The 19,795-nt window shown below is 50.1% G+C and overlaps 1 protein-coding gene across 1 annotated transcript in view; it reads right to left on the reverse strand.

The window, feature by feature from the left end:
- Positions 1-19,795, reverse strand: part of LOC133107754 (chloride channel protein 2-like) — a 112,147-nt gene that overhangs the window by 66,759 nt on the left and 25,593 nt on the right. Inside the window, exon 2 of the mRNA XM_061216910.1 lies at positions 7,560-7,713. Coding sequence (XP_061072894.1) covers positions 7,560-7,713 — 154 coding nt within the window. The remainder of the gene's footprint in view (positions 1-7,559; positions 7,714-19,795) is intronic.

The following is a 19,795-nucleotide window of genomic DNA, read 5'->3' on the forward strand; positions in this document are numbered from 1 at the left end:
GGGCGCTGGGAGGGGGTGAGGCCTGAACACACGCTCCCCGACAGACACCCGACTCCACGACCCCTGGCTCTACCTGTCTGTCTGTCTGCCTCCCTCCCTCCCCCCCCAGCCCCACACCCCACCCACACGGAGGCGCTAGCACTGGCGGTTCCGCTCACACGGCGGGGTCAGACGTGCCGGCGGCGAATCGCTGCATCTGGCCGGGGTGGGGGAGGGGAGGGGTTGCGTCCATAAATATTTCATGCGTTTCTCATGGCTGAGCACTTTCAACAGATTTCATTACAGAAGAATCCGCCAACGGCCCTCTCCCTAAACGGCTCCCGTGTGTTGCTCTGGGAGAGGGGCGGGGGGCCAGCCCGTGTACACCGTCAATCTGCACGCACCCAAAATCCACTGAACAGAGACACTGTACGCACGGATACATGCAGACTATGGATATACCCAGACATACAGTATGTAGTCTTTGGCCAAATTCAGCTTGATCCATTATATTTGTTTGGCCCACAGAAAAACGTGTCTGCCCAACTGGATGGATATGTATTACATTTGTGTATGGAGTTCTCTCTCTCCCTCTCCCTCTCCCTCTCTCTCTCTATCTCAAAGGTCACACCTTTGAGTGACAGACGCATCACACATCCACCAGACCCTGTGAAATAACGCTTAACCTGAACATTAACCCGTACACAACCCAGGCCCGAATCCTCCACACACGGGCTTCAGAAATCTGTCCCTCTGTGGGGAGCGTGCGCGCTGAGTGTAACCGGATCACAGCAGCCCGTGTCTCCGCCTACTGCCGTCCACAACGATGCAGAGCTGTCAATCACCGGCCGGCTCTACTCCCCCCCCCCCCCCCACCTCCTACCACGTTCCCCTCCTGTTGTACAGAATGACTTTGCCCCCTACTGGCGCACCGCTGCTCCTGCGGGGACGTTCCCCCAGCAGAGGGAAGAACACCGCTGGCTTGCACTGCGGTGGCGAGGTGGGGAGGTGGGGAGGTGGGGTGGTGGGGAGGATGTACAAACGGCCGGTTCTGTCATTATTACGGGCTGCAGCTACACGCAGGCCTGCTTTATAGCACTCATTACCAGTGAATAAAGCTGATATAATTCAGCTCCAGCTGAGTGCCTGTGACGTATCCAGCCAGTAATGACCCTGCTGCGCTGCCACAGGAAGGCTAATGCATCCAGTGCATCTCGCACACGCACACGCACACGCACACTCTCTCCAAATATCAGCCCAAATCCCACTTCATTTCCCTTGCTTTTAATTCCATGAGAACTGTTTTTGTTGTCGTTTTTGTTGTATCTTTATGTATTAGCACAGTATTGCGTATGTTATGTATTACGATCATTGTATTGTATATTATTATTTAATATACCTTCACCTTTGGTTGACAGTAGTTTATAAAGCTGCTTTATAAACTAGACTTGCCTCTCTCTCTGAGCAGTAGGTGTGTGGTTGGGTGTGTCGTGATTGAGAGAGAGTGCAGGGTTATAATGCAGAGTCCTGTTGCTCAGACAGTCAGACAGGGTGGAGTGTGTCTGACTGCAGACAGGAACTGTGCTGTTTTGTTGGTTGTTGTTGGTAGATTTACCTTACAGTCTCCTACAGTATCTACACCCACACACACACACACACACACACAAGCACAACCCACACACAAGCATGCCTGCAGAGTAAGCTACAATTTAAAAAAATCAACCCCTCTCACAATCGGTTCTTCCTTTTCTTGCTGCACTGAATTGATTACCCGAAACGAATGAAAAAGACAAGGGTGGCATGAGACCGAAATGGAGAGAGAATGAGACTGTGAGACTGGTCAGAATGATACATTGGCTGATATAAGATGATACAGTCAGCATATACAGCAATGTACCAGTGTGAAATGTAGTGGCGGTTGGTAAACACTCTCAGAATGAGTGACAATGAGTAGGTCCTGTGTGACCAAAGCAATGATGATCCAAAGGCCATCTTCAACATCAGCATTTCATACAGCTGCTGCTCTGTTAGGGCAGATTAGAGGTGCCTCCCCACACACTAACCAGCCCCACACACATTAACCACTCCCTATCCCCACACACTAACCAGCCCCACACACTCTAACCACTCCCTATCCCCACACACTAACCAGCCCCCCACACATTAACCACTCCCTATCCCCACACACTAACCAGCCCCACACACACTAACCACTCCCTATCCCTATACACTAACCAGCCCCACACACACTAACCACTCCCTATCCCCACACACTAACCAGCCCCCCACACATTAACCACTCCCTATCCCCACACACTAACCAGCCCCACACACACCAACCACTCCCTATCCCTATACACTAACCAGCCCCCCACACATTAACCACTCCCTATCCCCACACACTAACCAGCCCCCCACACATTAACCACTCCCTATCCCCACACACTAACCAGCCCTATTCCCCCACACACTAACCAGCCCTACTCCCCCCACACACTAACCAGCCCCACACACACACATACACACCAGTCCTACCCCTGGGGCACAGGCAGGCTAGAGCAGAGCCACAGGGATCAGCACAGCGGTGAAGGCCTGTGGCAGGCCACACAAGTCTCCGGTGAGGTCGCCAGGGCGATGCAGGAATACATCAGGGCCTTCATTTGCCATAAAGCAGGGAGGCGACACTGTTTCACTGCACAAACCGCCCTCACCGCCACCACACGCCTCCCGCGAGACGCAGGGTTAAGCCGCTTAATTCCCCCTCTCCGGGCCGGCGTCCAGCAGCGCTGGCGCTCCCAGGAGCCGCGAAACACGGCCCTTTACCGCCGTGTCCACCGAGGGCCCCGGGCCCCAGCATTCTCTCACCCGCCGGCTCGCCAGCGAGGCGGCCAATCGAATCACTGGCGACCGAGACCGCTGGCGACCGTGACCGCTGGCGTCTCCGCCGCGTCGCCGGGGCGACAGGAAATGAGACCGGGGCAGATGCTGGCGCGCTGATTACCGTGGCCCGTTCCCAAATCCCGCCTCATCACAAATCTCTCCCGCCGCAGGGGGGTCAGTGTGCGTACGGAGGGTCACCGCTCCTGCTCTCTAAAAGCGCTGATGACATCAGAGTGTCGCCGCCAAGCCGGTGACATCACACACGCCCCCTGCGCCCTCCAAAAGTACAGCATCGGTGCACTGAAATTCGTCATTTGCGCTATATGCAGCGAGCACCATTATTCACTGGACAGTGACACATTTCGTTTTGTCAGTTCTGCACTCTACTACTGTGAGTTTGAAAGGATGCAATGACAATGAGGTTGCAGGCGGTCAGCTTTAATTTGGGGGTATTTTGGTCGATATCGGATGAACCACTTAGAAATGAGAGCACCTTTTGTGCATGGTCCCCCCATTTTAAGATACTATAAGTATTTGCTGAATTGGCTTCACAGATGTGTTTCATTAGGCAGGTGTATTCATTTGTGTCGTTAATGGAAGCAGAGGAGTGCTGTTGATGTCTAGTCTTGATTCTAGACTTTGCGATTGCCTTTGGAGATTGATGTTGGGGTGTGACAACATGAGGATGACAGCAGTGTCGATGCAAATTAAGCTGGCTGTCATAAGGCTCCGAAATTTAAATCAATCAGGAACATTGCAAAAACCCTGGGCATGCCCAAGTCAACAGTTTGATTCATTATTAACAAGGAAAAAAACCCCAAAAAAACAATTGGTGAACTCAGTTATGTCAAAAGACCCAATAGACCGAGGAAGACCAGAGAATACTCTCTGACAACAGGCAATCTTTTTTCTGGGGGTTTCTGTCTCCTCTTCAGAAAGTGAAATGCATGGTCGATTGGATTTAAATCAGGACCGACTTTCTCCTTTTTCCACACTGATGAATGCCGTGGTTGATTCAGCAGCGTGTCCGGGGTCACCCTCTCATGGCAGGATGAAGCGCCGGTCGATGAGTTCGCAGGAATTTCTTTGGACATCGCCAGACAAAACGTGTCTACTGCAGCCATTTAACCCTACTGCTACAGTCCTCCATTACGTCCCTGATAATGAGTGAGCCTGTTCCAGAAGCATCCACACAAACCATGACACACACTACCTCCTCCAGATTTCACACTCGAGGGGGGTGCTTAGGATCATGGGCTGTTCCTTCTTTCCATCACTTTAACAAAGATCTCCTCTGAACAAAAAACTTACTTCCATAACTCTCTCGGTTTGTATCTCTATTTTTCTGGCAAATTCTTTTCTGGCCTTTTGATTCTTGCTGCTGATGAGAGGTTTGCATCATGCAGTGTAGCCTCCATACATCTGCCCTCAGTCTTTTGCATACAGTGGCTTGTGATATTTTCACCCCTGTCCTCTGGAGACTGCTGGTGATGTCACTGACCTTGGTTTTAGGGTTGTTCTTCACAGCTTTCATGACTCATCCGGCTTCAGCGGCAATTGTGTCTTCTTCAAAGTTCTCCAGTGGTTTATTTCTTTTTCAAGACTTTCCAAACCACTGTACTTCATATATCCGGTTTCTGTACTATCCTCCTTCTGTTCTCTGGGCTTACAGACTAGTTCTTTCTCAGCTCTCTGTTCTTCGTGATGGCGTATGCCTCTGAATCTAAATGCAATCTCCACAGATAAAAACAAAGTCTAAAAAGGCTACCCACTCGCTTTTAGATGGGAACTATTACTACAAAACCACTGAGCAACAGTTAATACCTGTCAGTCACCACTTAACTTAACCTCAGCACAGCCGGAAATGAGGGACTCAACACAAAAACTTTCTGTAAAATGATAAAACATACAGTATATGCTTGTAAATACAATAAAATAAAATCCGGTTGTCTGTACTTTTGTCTCATACGCATCTTAAATCTGAATGGCATAAGTATAAAAGCAAATGTAACAGATTTCACGCCACTGTTCCCATACCTTTGGAGGGCACTGTTGGCGTAAAAGGCCAGACAACGCTTAACCGGCCTTCAGACGCCACGTAAACGCACTGCAGCCCGCCAATATCACACCGCTTAACTGAGCACTCCGTATTGCCACCACTTGCTGCTCCAGAGACAAAAAGGCAGATAAATTGCTTTTAGAAAGACACATTGACGTTGTCATAGAAACTGCAGGCACCAAATAATGTGCTGGTTTCAGCAAACGACTGGTCACAGCTTCTCACCGGCGCACACAGAGGCTTCTGGGTAATGACCCCCCGCCTCAGAGACAAACGAGCCGCAGCGAGGGTCCGGCGCCCGGCGCACTCTCACGCCCGCCCCCGGCTGGGGGGGGTTACCGCGGCGAGGTCTCGTGCACAGACCGGCTGCTCGGGAAGGATTGGTTTCAGACAGGCTCTCCGGGAGAGTCAAACGCCATCGACCGGACGCAGCGGTGCGATCGATACGGCTGTCAATAATAATATTTTGTCCAAAAGGTCCCGGTCGATTCCCCCAATCATTCACCTGGCTGATTCTTCCTTTTGCGTCGAATTTGTGGAGGAGCGCTTACGTTTAAACGAAGAGACGGAAAAAAAAAAAAATCTAATATTTGCGACATCGGAGGATAATGCTTTCTGACAGGAGGAACGCATGCACACACACGCACAGACCCACATCACACATACACACACATACCCTTGCACAGACACCCACATACACACAGACCCACACCACACACACACACACACACACAAAACAGTTGTTGCTACAGCTGACTCATCTGTTGAGCAAGAGGCAGAACCTCTGATTGAAGGAGACGGAAGCTGGCCTTTCATCTCCAGCATGCATCCAGCCTGCCTGAGGGCAGAAGGCCCTGAACTGTGGGCAGACGGAACTGAACTGCGCTCTGTGAAGCAGACTGCACTGAACTGCGCTCTGTGAAGCAGACTGCACTGAACTGCGCTCTGTGAAGCAGACTGCACTGAACTGCGCTCTGTGAAGCAGACGGCACTGAACTGCGCTCTGTGAAGCAGACTGCACTGAACTGCGCTCTGTGAAGCAGACTGCACTGAACTGCGCTCTGTGAAGCAGACTGCACTGAACTGCGCTCTGTGAAGCAGACTGCACTGAACTGCGCTCTGTGAAGCAGACTGCACTGAACTGCGCTCTGTGAAGCAGACTGCACTGAACTGCGCTCTGTGAAGCAGACGGCACTGAACTGCGCTCTGTGAAGCAGACTGCACTGAACTGCGCTCTGTGAAGCAGACTGCAATGTCACTGCTGAAGCAGCAGAGGGAGCCCTGTGCATGCTGCTGAAGTCATAGAGAGAGGAGTTGATGTCGTTTTGGTTGAACAGATGCAGATGCAGACAGTGTTGTTTCTGCACATCCTCACTGTACATACACGTCCACAGGCTTTCTTCTGTTCTTGCTTAAAATGCACAGCATCAATTATGTAACACTATAACCACTGCCAGATTTTTCAAATAGTCCGTTTTTATTATTTACTAACATGAATTAATAATTTACTAAAACACAAATGATCAAATATATGAATACATAACTACCACAGTAGTTTCAAGTGAAAACAGTCATTAAAACTTGACTTACAGGAATAACTATGAATACAGATAAATTATAAAACCGGGGGAAAAAAAATATCAGAAAACATCCAAATATCTCTGGATGCATTTCATCTGTAATAAATAATACAACATTACAGTTACAACACCATGCCTTAAAACTGCAATTTGAAAAGGAAATGTGAAGAAGGAATCCAAAGAAATTTTTTCGAGCTTGACTTCCCCCTGGTGGTCTGAGTGACATACTACAGCCTGTACTGAAAATGGTTCAGTTAAAAAAAGAAAGGGCCTACACTGAACGTATGTATTTAACATATGATAAGCAGCTCACTGTTTGGACATCAGGCAAGGATCTGGCCACAAAATCTAAAGCAAATGTTTTTGGGCAATTCGGCTTCCTGTACAGGAGACAGAGTGGAGTCGGTTGTTAAATGACAATGGGGTGGCATGGGGGGGAGGGGGTAATTAAGGTGAAGAGGAAAGGATCAGTCTACAGTGAAACGGCAGACAGGAAACTCAGCTGAAATATTGAGCATCCATCTTGGAGAGAAGCCTCGTCCCTGTTGCCTCACCGGAACACTCAAAACCTCATCAGCGCCAGCCGTCGGTGTGTTACTTGGCCAGCGCTTGTGTTCGGTCTACACACACACACCATGCCAACACCCCCGCATACACACACACACACACACACACACACACACACACACACACACGCCAGCACCCCCGTATACATACACACACACACACCATGCCAGCACCCCTGTACGCGCACACGCGCGCACGCGCGCACGCGCGCACGCGCGCACAGCGCGCACACGCGCACACGCGCACACACGCACACACGCACACACGCACACACGCACACACTCCACCCCCTGTGTCCCTGTACACAGACACAGACACAGACACAGACACAGACACAGACACAGACACAGACACAGACACAGACACAGACACAGACACAGACACAGACACAGACACAGACACAGACACTCCACCCCCTGCGTCCCTATATACACACAGACACACAGACACACAGACACACAGACACACAGACACACAGACACACAGACACTCACTCCGGCACTTGGCGCAGCGGCCCTTGTCGTACTCCAGCAGCTCCAGAGAGCGGCTCCTCTCAGAGACGGATCGCCGTAGACCCCCCTCCTCCCGCAGACGTGCCGCCTCCTCTTTAGCGTAGTCACCCAGCTCCTGAGTGTACCTGCCATACATCTGCACAGGGACAGAGACAGTCGCTCACATATCAAACCTTTCATTGCAGTTCATGTACATTCTAATGTTTTTTTGGCAACACTAACATCAACATAAAAAATACTTCACTGGCATGACTTAACTGAATTAAGAGGGAGGGAAGGAGAGAGAGATGGGGAGGGAGGGAGAGAGAGAGCGGGGAGAGAGAGAGAGAGAGCAGGGGAGGGGGGGGAGGTCAAGCAGGGGCACAGGACATTTGTTCATGAAATCCAACTGAATTAAACTCAACAAATCCATTTTAACTGCTACTACATTACGACTTTAAGACCAAGAATAATAGTATTAATTCACTTATGGAAATGCGATTATCACACAGACTAGCTGTGGATGAGACCCCTGAGGAGGTCATTACTGTTGACCCCTGCTCTCACTCATCTGTAGGGGCTGGACAGCCCAGCTGTGCCCTCAGTGCAGAGGTGCAAACGCCCTCATCTCCCACGCTGGAGATCACTATTAATCTGCAGCAAAGGGCCGGGAAAAGAGCCTAACTCAGTGCATCGGCTCCACGCCGGGCCATTAACATCGACCCGGTGCTTTATGCGCTCCGGGCCCCGGAGACCGGGCTCTGCACAGGAGAGACAGGCACGCCAGCAGCACGGCATGCTGGGATAGGAGTGTAGGATCAATACCTGAGCGCAGACCAGGTCATAGGAGGGAGGAAGTGGCAGCTGTACATCTCTTTCTCCTCACTCTTTTTTTACCGTCGTGTACCTTTTAAATACCATTCTATCTCACCGTCGTACACACACACACACACACACACACACACACACACACACACACACACACACACACACACACACACACACACACACACACACACACACACACACACACACACACACACACACACACACACACACACACACACACACACACACACACAGTTTGTAGGCACAGCAGCATTGACCCCTGCTGGAGGGAGCACAGTTGTTATTCTTCTCAGACGGGCCACACCCGATCAGAAATGGCGACTGCGCTTCTGACCACAGAGGAAGCTTGGCGGTCCAAGTTTGTCCAGGTGCAGCGTCACCTCTCTCAGAGTGGGGCGCATGTGGGCCAGGGGACTGCTCTGACCCCTGACCCCAGCTGAGAGGGACTGATAAGGACCGGGCTCTGTAACAGCCCCAAACTCCACTCCACTAGCCAGAGACACAGCATCAAAAGGTCATCTCACTCAAAACGCACAGGCACAGGCACAGGCACAGGCACAGGCACAGGCACAGGCACAGGCACAGGCACAGGCACAGGCACAGGCACAGGCACAGGCACACGGCCTCTCACAGGATTCATTGAACTTTATGGATTTATTTTTCAGGTGTCGTCTGCGGGTGATTAACAGCTATTATTCAGTACAATACAAAAGCCCTCCTTCTATTTCCTTCCGACTGGTCGTTAGCGGGACCCGAGTGGACTCTTATCAGATATGTCCTCACTCACAGTGAGAGTGGCCTTTTGTCTGTGTGTGTGTGTGTGTGTGTGTGTGTGTGTGTGTGCCCGTGCGTGTGGTGTGTGCACACGCGTGTGAGAGAGACAGGCCACCCTAAATAAAGCTCTAGGGGGCAGCAGAATCAGAGACAGGAAGCACAGCCCGCTCCTGCAGGGCCAATAAAAGAACAGGAAACACTAACGACTTCCCCGATCAAAGCGGCAGCGTTCGCAGCCTGACCCCCCAGCAGACCGCAAACACGGCGACACAAAGGGCAGGAAGACCGCGTGCGGGACCGCGTGCGAGACCGGTCAGCACAGGAGGGGTTACGCTCGGAGCCGCGGGAAGTGAGAGAGACCACCGGTCTGCCGGGCGGTCAGAAGAGGGTTTGTTTATATGACACGCCGTTCATGAGGTCATACGCGTGTAAACCCGCAGCTCCCATTGAGTCTGACGCGCGTACTGAACTGCTGTCAGAGCCAGGGGGAACGGGAGAGGGGGAGACGGGGCGTCCCAAACTCACCGACAACGAGCGGAGCTTTGGGGTGTGGTGTGGGGTGTGGGGACGGTGTCTTAGTCTTGTAAAAATATTCCGTAAAATCTTATTTTTTAAGAGGATTTTAACAAGCTTTAAATTTAAAAAAGCTAGGAGCACAGGGGTCAGGGTGTGGCCATAAAGGGGTCCGTGGTGTGTCCATCTGGCCAGAGTGTGGCAGGGCCTGCCTGCCTCTTGTTTCTCCTCTGCCTGTGTCAGGCTTTGAGCGGGTGATACATCCACTAAAGGTAAGAGTTTGTTTAAGGCTGCGTTATACTGTATGTCTAGAAATATTAGCCTAAAGCAAAGCAAACCAGTATCTGAAAAAGGTTTTTTGTTGTTGTTTGTTTGCCAGTGTAAAAAAAGATTTTCCGCCTTTTGTTACTTTGTCTGTACCGTCTCTTTGCAAAAAAAAGGTCCCTGGGGGAGACTGCAATCTTCAGCACTGTTTCTTAGCACAGAACAGACATACAAACTACTTTTAGCGCCAGTTCCTTCGAGCTAATGGTAAAATAGTAAAAAGTAAAATAATATTTGAGCAAGATTAAAGAACAGAACAGTGCTGCGCTTGAGGATCTGTGGCAGAACATCCAGAGATTCACATACTGACACAGCATGCACAAGGCTTAGCCAGGCTCAGTGCTGAAACACAAGCCATTATGTGACAGTACTGCATTGTAAAGCAAGCGAAGCAGGTGCATGTGAACACAGACACAACGACTTTCCTCCCTGCGTGGCGATGTCATTCTGCGTTGCAGGAGGGTTTGTGGATAAATGGCTTTATGGTGTGGGGTTTTGTGAACTGCAGCCAAACTTAAAATGAGGATACAAAAAGGTTAGTGAAGCCTGGGAAGTCCCCGCAGTGACAAACTCCTAAATCTCCCAGGCCTGCTTTTTAACAGCGACCACAGTGGTCCAGTTCTGGTGCTTACTCCACAACAACAAGCACTTTATTCAAGGCTACAGTGGCTCCTTTCCAGCGAGCCATTTTTCAAGAAGCCACACACACACACACACACACACACACACACACACACACACACACACACACACACACACACACACACACACACACACACACACACACACACACACACACACACACACACACACACACACACACACACACACACACGAGCATGATTATATTTGATGACAAGAAGAAAGCATTCCTAAGGATTGCCATTTTTGGTCATCAACAAGGTCACTGCCCAATTACCCAACCTGACGCTGGACTGATTAGCAGCCGATAGCAGCGGCTAAACTTGCTTTTAGCACCTTGTAAACACCCCTGTCACTTAATCGCAGAGGAGAGGCGGCTATTCATACTGCATTCACGCCTGCGGGCAGCAATCATTCACCTGGCTAGCCGTGCGCTAACGCAGCCCCGGTGAGACTGAGAAACGGGGTCAGGAGTCCGGCCTGCTGGGTTGTAATGGCCCGCTCCTGACATGGTGAGGTCAAAGAGCACAAGGGTCCTGAATGAGCGCTTTGAGAGGATACAAAAGCCCAGAGTATTACTGCCACAGTCTCTGTAAACTACTGTTAATCCATGTCTTTTACGCTTTTTATTTTCGTATCGATTTCCTTGTTTGTGTCGGACATGCTTGGCCAGCTGCACTGAATAAAGAGAGTAAATTGGTCACAATAGGGAAAAGAGACGCTGAGAGAGAGAGAGAGAGAGAGAGAGAGAGATACAGAAATAGAGATATCATACACTTTTTTTTTTTCTCAGAGCTCATCAGAAAAGAAGCCAGATGCCCAGATCGGTGAATCCAAATGAAAATATGTTTGCATAAAGCCATCAAGCGCATTGGTTTTCCTGGCACGGAGTGCTGGTTCTTACTGTCAGAAAAAAAGGAGTTTCTCGCAGCACAGGCTCTGTGTCACAGAGAGATAAGGAGTCTCACGGTCAAGAGGAGGCGGTGAAGCACAAGACAAGATATAAATAAAATAAACATGTCTTTCATTTCTGACATTCATGACAGAGCGCAAATATAGGACCAGAAAAGTGAGGAAAATACTAATACAAATAGAAAAAAGAGGCGAATAACAAGTGTCGCTCTCAATCATAAACAACCAAAATTGTACTGCTACCATCAGCATAAGGGGGTGTTCACCACCCCCCCTCCTTAATTAAAGTTTAATTAGTACAAACAGCAGTTAAATACGCTTCCTGGGTACCCCTACCACATAAACATAACACCAGAACAAACAAGGAAGGCTGGATTTTGGGCATCGTTCCTAAAAGCACGTGGTGGCAGTAACACTGGCACTCATCGTCACATCTGTAATGTTTCATAATGTGTGGTAATAAACCTTTCGGCTGCTGCCAATAACGAGCCAGCCCTACGATCGGTGCCCTGGCCTTAATCACAGTGATTCACACTCCCAGCTCAAGTCACAATGATTCTCTAAAACAGTGCCAGCAAAACAACCCAGGGGATCTTGGGAAATCCATAAACTGAATTCTAGTGAAGCAAAACATGTTGTGGGAAATGGTCACATGTCCAGGCTGCCTCTGAATGAATATGCTATGAGAGAGAGACGCCTCGACAGCCCAAAAAGAGCTGACTGGACTGAACACTCCCCGAGAGCCACTTCCTGAGTCACAGCCGGGCCATTTACAAGGCCGGGTCTGTCCTTCATCAGAGCTCCACCAATGAGAAGGGCTCAATCTGCAGGGTCCCGAGGGGGTGCATTTGTTGAACCCCCTCATTGTACATTTCCCTGGCAAATGGCCTTATCTTTTATCCAAGGGGACTTACACACCCCAGCCAGGAGTCAAACATGCAGGCGTATGACCCCGGTCCCCATTGAGAATCACTATGAATTCCTGCTGCGGACCAGTGTGAAGCCCCCACCAGCAGAGGCGCAGAGCAGAGCGGAGAGGCGGTTAGCCTGGACCAGATAAGGCGCCTCCCTCTGTGTGCGCTTAGGCCCGGAGCGGAGGACTCGACCTCCAGACGGTGGAGGTCAAGTGCAGCGTAGACGTGCCGATGGCAGAACTCTGACTCGAGTAAACACAGCGGGGGGGGGGGGGGGGGGGGGGGGGCGGTGGCTCTGCCGGAGTCTGACACCGCCTGTCAGAGCGGGAGGGGAGGGGCCGCTGTGTGCCGCGCAGCGACAGTCCCGTGCTAACGCCGCAGAGAGCACACGCCCGCCGACCCGCTCGTTACCGCGGTGATTAATGGACCTGACAGCCAGGCCCGCGCTGCGACGGACAGATCAGAGGGGCATCATGGGACTTCCTCACAGCCTAAAGTTAGACGGGAAGCCCAGGGTCTGAGCGAACGGAAAGCCTGCAATCAGCCTCGGCCCTTTTACCCACGATGCACCGCTCGCCTCCGCTCGCCTTTAATTTGAAAAGCTTGTTAAAATAAAGTTTAAAAATACCACACAAATGTGTTGGTAGGAAATAAAAAGCAAAAAAAGGAGCGGAAAAGAAACAAGGCATTCAGAACGAATGGTCGTTTTGACATGAACCTATCATTACGGCAAGTATAGCTATGTGTACGGTACACGAAAACAGAGCCTCAACATGTCGGTCTGAGGTTAAACTGAACCCAGATGAATAACGTAATTATCGTAGCCACTTTTTCTGCGACAGTGCACAATAAAGACGGGACTGTGTCAAGGCCGTTACTCCAGAGAAATGGACAAACTCCTCATCCCCTGTTCCAGACAGCAGTCACAGCCCACGACAGGCAAAGATTAATCCTGCTAATCCCCCGGGGCTGCTCTGGGGAGAGGGGGGCAGGATGGTGTAATGACTGAGCACTACTGGGATTACATCCCCGTTCTAGGAGTTTCCGTAACGAAAATCCGACAGACACTTCACAAAACAAACACCTGGCGCAAGGCTTCACGGCGGACTGCACGGGAGGACAGGTCCCGCCCTTGAGCCTCCTGCAACGGCTCGGAAATCTCTCCCCGCGGCCGACAGGATAAGCCCTGGCACAGTCAGGCGTCAAGCTTCACGCTTCACGTCAGAGTCTCGAGGAGGCCATGTTCAGCCATTAAAACCTCATCTGAAGTGCAACTGTAAACCAGAACTAGCTTAGCTGCATACTGCCAACATCGGCCCTAATATCCTTCAGTGCTTGTTACATTTCATCAAACATTCAACCGTAAGCTTGGTAATTATCCTGCTCACTGACACACAGACAGGTGTGAATGCACTGCCACGGGAGAGCTAGCGGAGATGGAGAGCTAGCAGTAAATTACGCTGCTGTATAAATGTGCAAGCTGTGTAAATCACCCGTGTTAACAGCACACTGGACCCTGAGGGCGTGCTGTTAAAAATTAGACACCCAAGGCCTGGACAGCTAAATCACATCAAATGGATTATTTATGACGCTCAAAAACTGTGAGATCCTAAATCTGCTTAAAAGTGTGTCTCTGAATTCTTGTTGATTCTGGTTCAGGTTGTCACTCTCCATTTCTCTCAGGTTATTAGGAAAAAGAATACAGAATGTGAGCCCTACAGTTAACTCCTTTACAGCCCTGAACCATTAGAACTACAGGAGTCAACGTGGAAATGTGGAAAAACACAGGCACACGCACAGTGGAAACAGGTGCAGTTTGCCATTAATTACCGCCCCATGTCCTGGTTGCAGCTCGCCAACGAAAGTTAAATGTCACTGCGGTGGATGTATGAGCGTTTTGCTGTCGCGGTGCGGCGCTAAGGTAATGGAAACTGAGCGCCAATGGAAGCAGAGCATACATCAGAGGCACAGCGTTCGGGTGGGGGCGATAAACGGGACAGGCCGGGATCACCTGCGGCACTCGGCCAGTGAGGAAGAGGAGAGGAGGTTCTGACCACTGAGATTCTGTCGGAGGACCTCTAACTCCTGGGCATTCTGCCTCCAAAGGTTTGGTCTGAAAGGTGAAAGTTGTGGGGAAGCTGCTTTCTGACACACGGTCCCCCTTGCTCTTTCCAGTGACCTTTGCGCAGTGCGGTGCACATTACTGGAATAGTTAAATTGTGAGACAAGAAAGGAGAGCGGAGAGTGGGAGGAACAGAGGGCTGAGCAGGGGACAAAGGTACACATTGTTTTGAGAAACACGGAGACCAGTGGAAAAGGCACCTTTAACCTCTCACTCCCTCCGTCACGGATTAATAAGTGAACCGGCGGAGTTAATCACTCCGTATGCCTCAACACGTAGGCACTCCAAACGGCTGAGAACAGGGCCACTTTAAATGGCAGAACACATATGCACTTCAAACGCCTGAACATATACGCACATCTAAAGCCTGACCGTGCAGAATCAACGAGGCTGAACAGATAGCCACCCCCCAAACACCGGAACACACAAGCTGTATGACTGCCATTCAGTAATGACTGAAATATGACAGGAACATGCTTCCCATGACTGGCCATTTTTCATAGAAACAGGGGTGTGTGTGTGTGTGTGTGTGTGTGTGTGTGTGTGTATATATGAAATAGTAAGAGAGCTGCTAATGGGCGATCTGTCGGGGTGAACTGATTAAAACAATGAAAAACAATAACTATTAAAGTGTGTGAGTGTGTGAGTATGCGTCAGTGTGTGAGTGTGTGAGTATGCGTCAGTGTGCGAGTGTGTGAGCGTGTGAGTGTGTGAGTATGCGTCAGTGTGTGAGTGTGTGAGTGTGTGTGCTCTCCCAGGCTGTACAGTACGAGTGTGTGGGACGCAGACAGGAATTCACAGTCACAATGCTGAACTGTGGGAGCAGGACAGAGCACAGAGAAAGAGGGCTTTCCGGCTTTATTTAAAAGCGTATTTATAAAGCAGGAGTCGGAGAGAAGGGGACGGAGGGGTGAGGGAGAATGGAATGACCATGGGGGAAGAGAGGGAGTGAGAGACGGAGAAAGAGCTGGCATTACAGTGTATAGTCACAGCATCTTAGGGGGCGGCTTGATCGGTCCCGGTCGACCTGATCTACAAGGAAGTTCAGCCAGATTCGGGCAAGCACACAGAATGTTAACACAGCCTGTAGTTTTTCCACTGAGTGAGCTCAGGCTAACGCAGGACTGCGCAGCAATTCTTTAACTGATATTAAAGTGATAGAAAAGTAGGGTTACACACAAGGACGCCGGGCCAAATGACCAGCTACTGAAAGCCTCAATTCTCTGCTTCCATAGCCGCACTAGGATAAGTGCTTGAACCCATTGATGCCAGGCACTCGCCACGCTGTCTATAGCAGGTACACACAATGCAAAGACACTGTGCCCAACAAGAGAACATTAAGCATCCGTGTCTGATGTTTGATTTCGTTAGCTACTGTAACCATGGCAACAGCATGAATGTTTGTTGATTTTTCTGCTTTGTAATGCGTTCAGGATGTAGTAATTTCTTGCAATTATTGGAAAGTCAGAATTAGTTACTTTCTGATTTATACCAGAGAAGTACAGAATATGGAAGGGAAAGAGGCCGTAGACAGCAACACTACCTATAATATTGTGAAACAGTCACAGTTTAACGTAGCTCGCTTCCCTTTTGGGCAAATTCCATCCACCCCCGTCGATGGATCTAGACCGTGACTGTTACGACTGACAGTAACAGAACTGGACATCATGGCTGTGCCAGCTTTCTCCCATTCATGTCGTACTTTTTCACAGTTGTGACAGCACTGCGAGGTGCAGTATGACAGGGCCAATGCACTCACAGACAGGCGCTAACCGGAATGTGTGTAATCTCATCTCCAATCTGACTCTGCATAACACCTCCGGGGGAAGCGCTTCTACACAAACCTGAGTGGACAAGAAGCGATATGATATCCGGGGGGCGGTAAGGGGTAAGAAACCAAGCATGAGCAAGCATCATGTCCCTTAAATAAAAAACGGAGAAGAAGAATGCAGAGTGAAGAATATGGGAAGAAAGAAAGAGAGGGAAACGCTTTGTAAACACAGCGGGGGTTCCTCCTGTCGCATAGAGGGGGAGAGAAAGAGGGAGAGAACCGGAGAACAGAGGGAGACTTGTGACTAGTCAGCTTTTTGGCAACGTAGCCACTCGGAAAGGACTCCCCTCTTCCCTCCTTCGCTCTGCCTTTGCAAGGACTTCCTGCCAGGGTCAGGGTACGACAGGGGCTCCAAACCGTGTTCCTCAGTGCTTAATCTCACACCTGCCTGCAGGGCCGCGCACTGTCACCAGGGGCACTGCGGAGCACTCTGAGGTGGGAGGCAGATTCATCCATTCCTGGGGTGTAACATCTGTGAAACCCTAGGGAGGGTACGGATGGGGGGCAGTGTTGACTCCATTACAGCCCCGCTGCGGTTTGAATTCTCAGCACGCCCGCCCAGCACCTGCCTGCTCTCTGTCTGCACAAGCACATGGAGGAGATTATGGGCCTAAAACAGATCAAACTGGAGGGTAACTCCACTTAAATTACTTTCTCTGCTTTGTCTCGTTCTCCTTGACTCTACGTGCCGCGCATTGTGTTTCTCTTTTTTCTCTCTCTCTCACCCCTGTTCAAATCTCCACAGTTCTACCCCCATCTCTCTCTCTCGGTTTCTCTCTCGCTTTTCTTTCTTTTTGAATCTCTGCAGTGCACACTCGCACTCTCACACACTCTCACACGGTCCCTCTCCCACTCACAACCACTCTCCCCTTCTCTCCCTACTTTCACATCCCTGCAGTTCTCTCTCGGTGTCCCTCTCTTTCTATCTGCAGGTTGTGATGCAGAGCGTGTGGGGGTCATTTCTGAAGGAGGCGCGTGGCTCCCTGCCAAACCCTCTCCAGTGCAGCCGAGCCCTCAGTAATGAGCCTTCAGACCACGAGAGAAGCACCTGGCTACCCACGACTACCTCAGACTCACACAGTCTATCAGGTGTGAGATACAGCACAGAGTCTATTAGGTGTGAGATACAGCACAGAGTCTATCAGGTGTGAGATACAGCACAGAGTCTATCAGGTGTGAGATACAGCACAGAGTCTATCAGGTGTGAAATACAGCACAGAGTCTATCAGGTGTGAAATACAGCACAGAGTCTCAGGTGTGAAATACAGCACAGAGTCTCAGGTGTGAGATAGAGCACAGAGTCTCAGGTGTGAGATAGAGCACAGAGTCTCAGGTGTGAGATAGAGCACAGAGTCTCAGGTGTGAGATAGAGCACAGAGTCTCAGGTGTGAGATAGAGCACAGAGTCTCAGGTGTGAGATAGAGCACAGAGTCTCAGGTGTGAGATAGAGCACAGTCTCAGGTGTGAAATACAGCACAGTGTCTCAGGTTTGAGATACAGCACAGTGTCTCAGGTTTGAGATACAGCACAGAGTCTATCAGATCTCCAGCCTGTAGGTACACCAGTCCAGCCTGTAGGCCCCAAGACCCGACCTGTCCCCCCCGTCACATACCTATGCTCTCACCCTGACTGACCTGAGCCCAAAGCACAATGACACACACAAATCACCAGAAAACTGCAGCACAGTCAGGCCATACCCCATGAGACACCCTGCAGGGCTGACCGCCTACAGGCAAGGACAGGAATGACAGTTCATACAGACAGGATTGACCAATCTCAGCACAACTGTCTGGCTTTAACTACAGCACAGCTGACTTTAGTGCATACATAGGAGTTTTGAGGTCAGAATGAGATGTTATTGGTTCTATCCAGTGCCCACTCAGAAAAGGGGGATCATTATTTAACATATACTCGGACGATAACCTTGTTATGCCCAAGTGGCAGCCTAAGAACCAGCCAAAAATACAGATTTAATGCTTCCCTCAGAACACATTTAAATAAAAATGAGAAAGTGTAAGTTAAAGAGACCTGGAGATGCGGTGATGACAAAAGAGGAGAGAGAGAGAGAGAGAGAGAGAGAGAGAGAGTGAGTGTGACATGGAGGGCAGCGGGGGGGCAGCGGGCTCGCTCTCCTCCCCTCCCGGCTGATCCCCGTCTCCGCACTGTAAACAAACAGCAGCGGCCGCACATCGGCATGAGGATCACGTTCCCGCACAGACTCGGAGCTCACAAGAGCGGGGAGTGCCAGGCGGACCGGGCCCCCAAGCTCTGCCGAATCATCAATCCCTGCCAGAGCCCGTCACAGAGAGACTACCGGCTTCATTCACCACGCCGAGGCCGGCTTCATCACCTGCCGGCGCGTTGGCTCGTGGACAAACAGACCCACACAAGACTTTCAATTAAGACCTGGCCTGAGGAGAGCTGGAGGCCTGCAAGTCCCTTTCAGCAGAGCCAGAGCCAGCACAGCTGCCCTCACCAAACACTGACTGTGAGAAGCCCTCCATTTTGGAAAGCAGTTTACAGAGTCCGATAGTCCGCTATTTGTTGAGATATTCAAGAATTCTGAAACCGAGGGCATTGCGTAAACATACGCTCAGTGACCATTTTATTAGGTAGACTGATACCAGCATTAGCAAGCTCGTGTACCAATCAGCTAATCGTGCAGCAACTCAATGCATAGCACCACGCAGACACAGTCAAGAGGTTCAGTTGTTGTTCAGACCAAACATCAGAATGGGGAAGAAATGTGATCCAATTGACTTTTGCCAGACGGAGTGGTATGAACATCTCAAACAGCTGATCTCCTGCTGATTTTCATGCACAACAGTCTCTAGAGTTTACAGAGAATGGTGCGAAAAACAAAACATCCAGTTAACGGAAGTTCTGTGGGCAAAAGCACCTTGTTGATGTGAGAGCCCAATGGAGAATGGGCAGACAGGTTCACCTGAGCAGGAAGGCAACAGCAACTCAAATACATAATAAAGAGGTGATTGAGTGTAGTTTGCAGTACTGTTGTCGGATTAAGCGGCTATTTAGAATGAAGAAATTGGGAAAAGAAGGGTTTGCGTATCCTTTTCCAGTGTTTAGGTTTGAAAACAAACTGACACACAGCTCTCACACACACATCTTTACAGCAGACTTTCACACTCATTTCTTATTATTGTAGAGGAAGGAAGGATGGAAGGAATTAGGGAGAGATTATTCGGTTCGAGTGGCAGGACGTGTTGTAGGAGAAGGGTTTTCTTATTTTGTAAGTTGTTTTCAGAGTGATCAAAAATAAGTCTTGCTCAAAGCAGAGGAAACAAGGAGGCCCACTCCCTCTCGGACACTGCGGTCATAAATCACTGGAAATGACACA

The sequence above is a fragment of the Conger conger genome, chromosome 13, assembly GCF_963514075.1.
Source record: "Conger conger chromosome 13, fConCon1.1, whole genome shotgun sequence".
Lineage (NCBI taxonomy): Eukaryota > Metazoa > Chordata > Actinopteri > Anguilliformes > Congridae > Conger > Conger conger.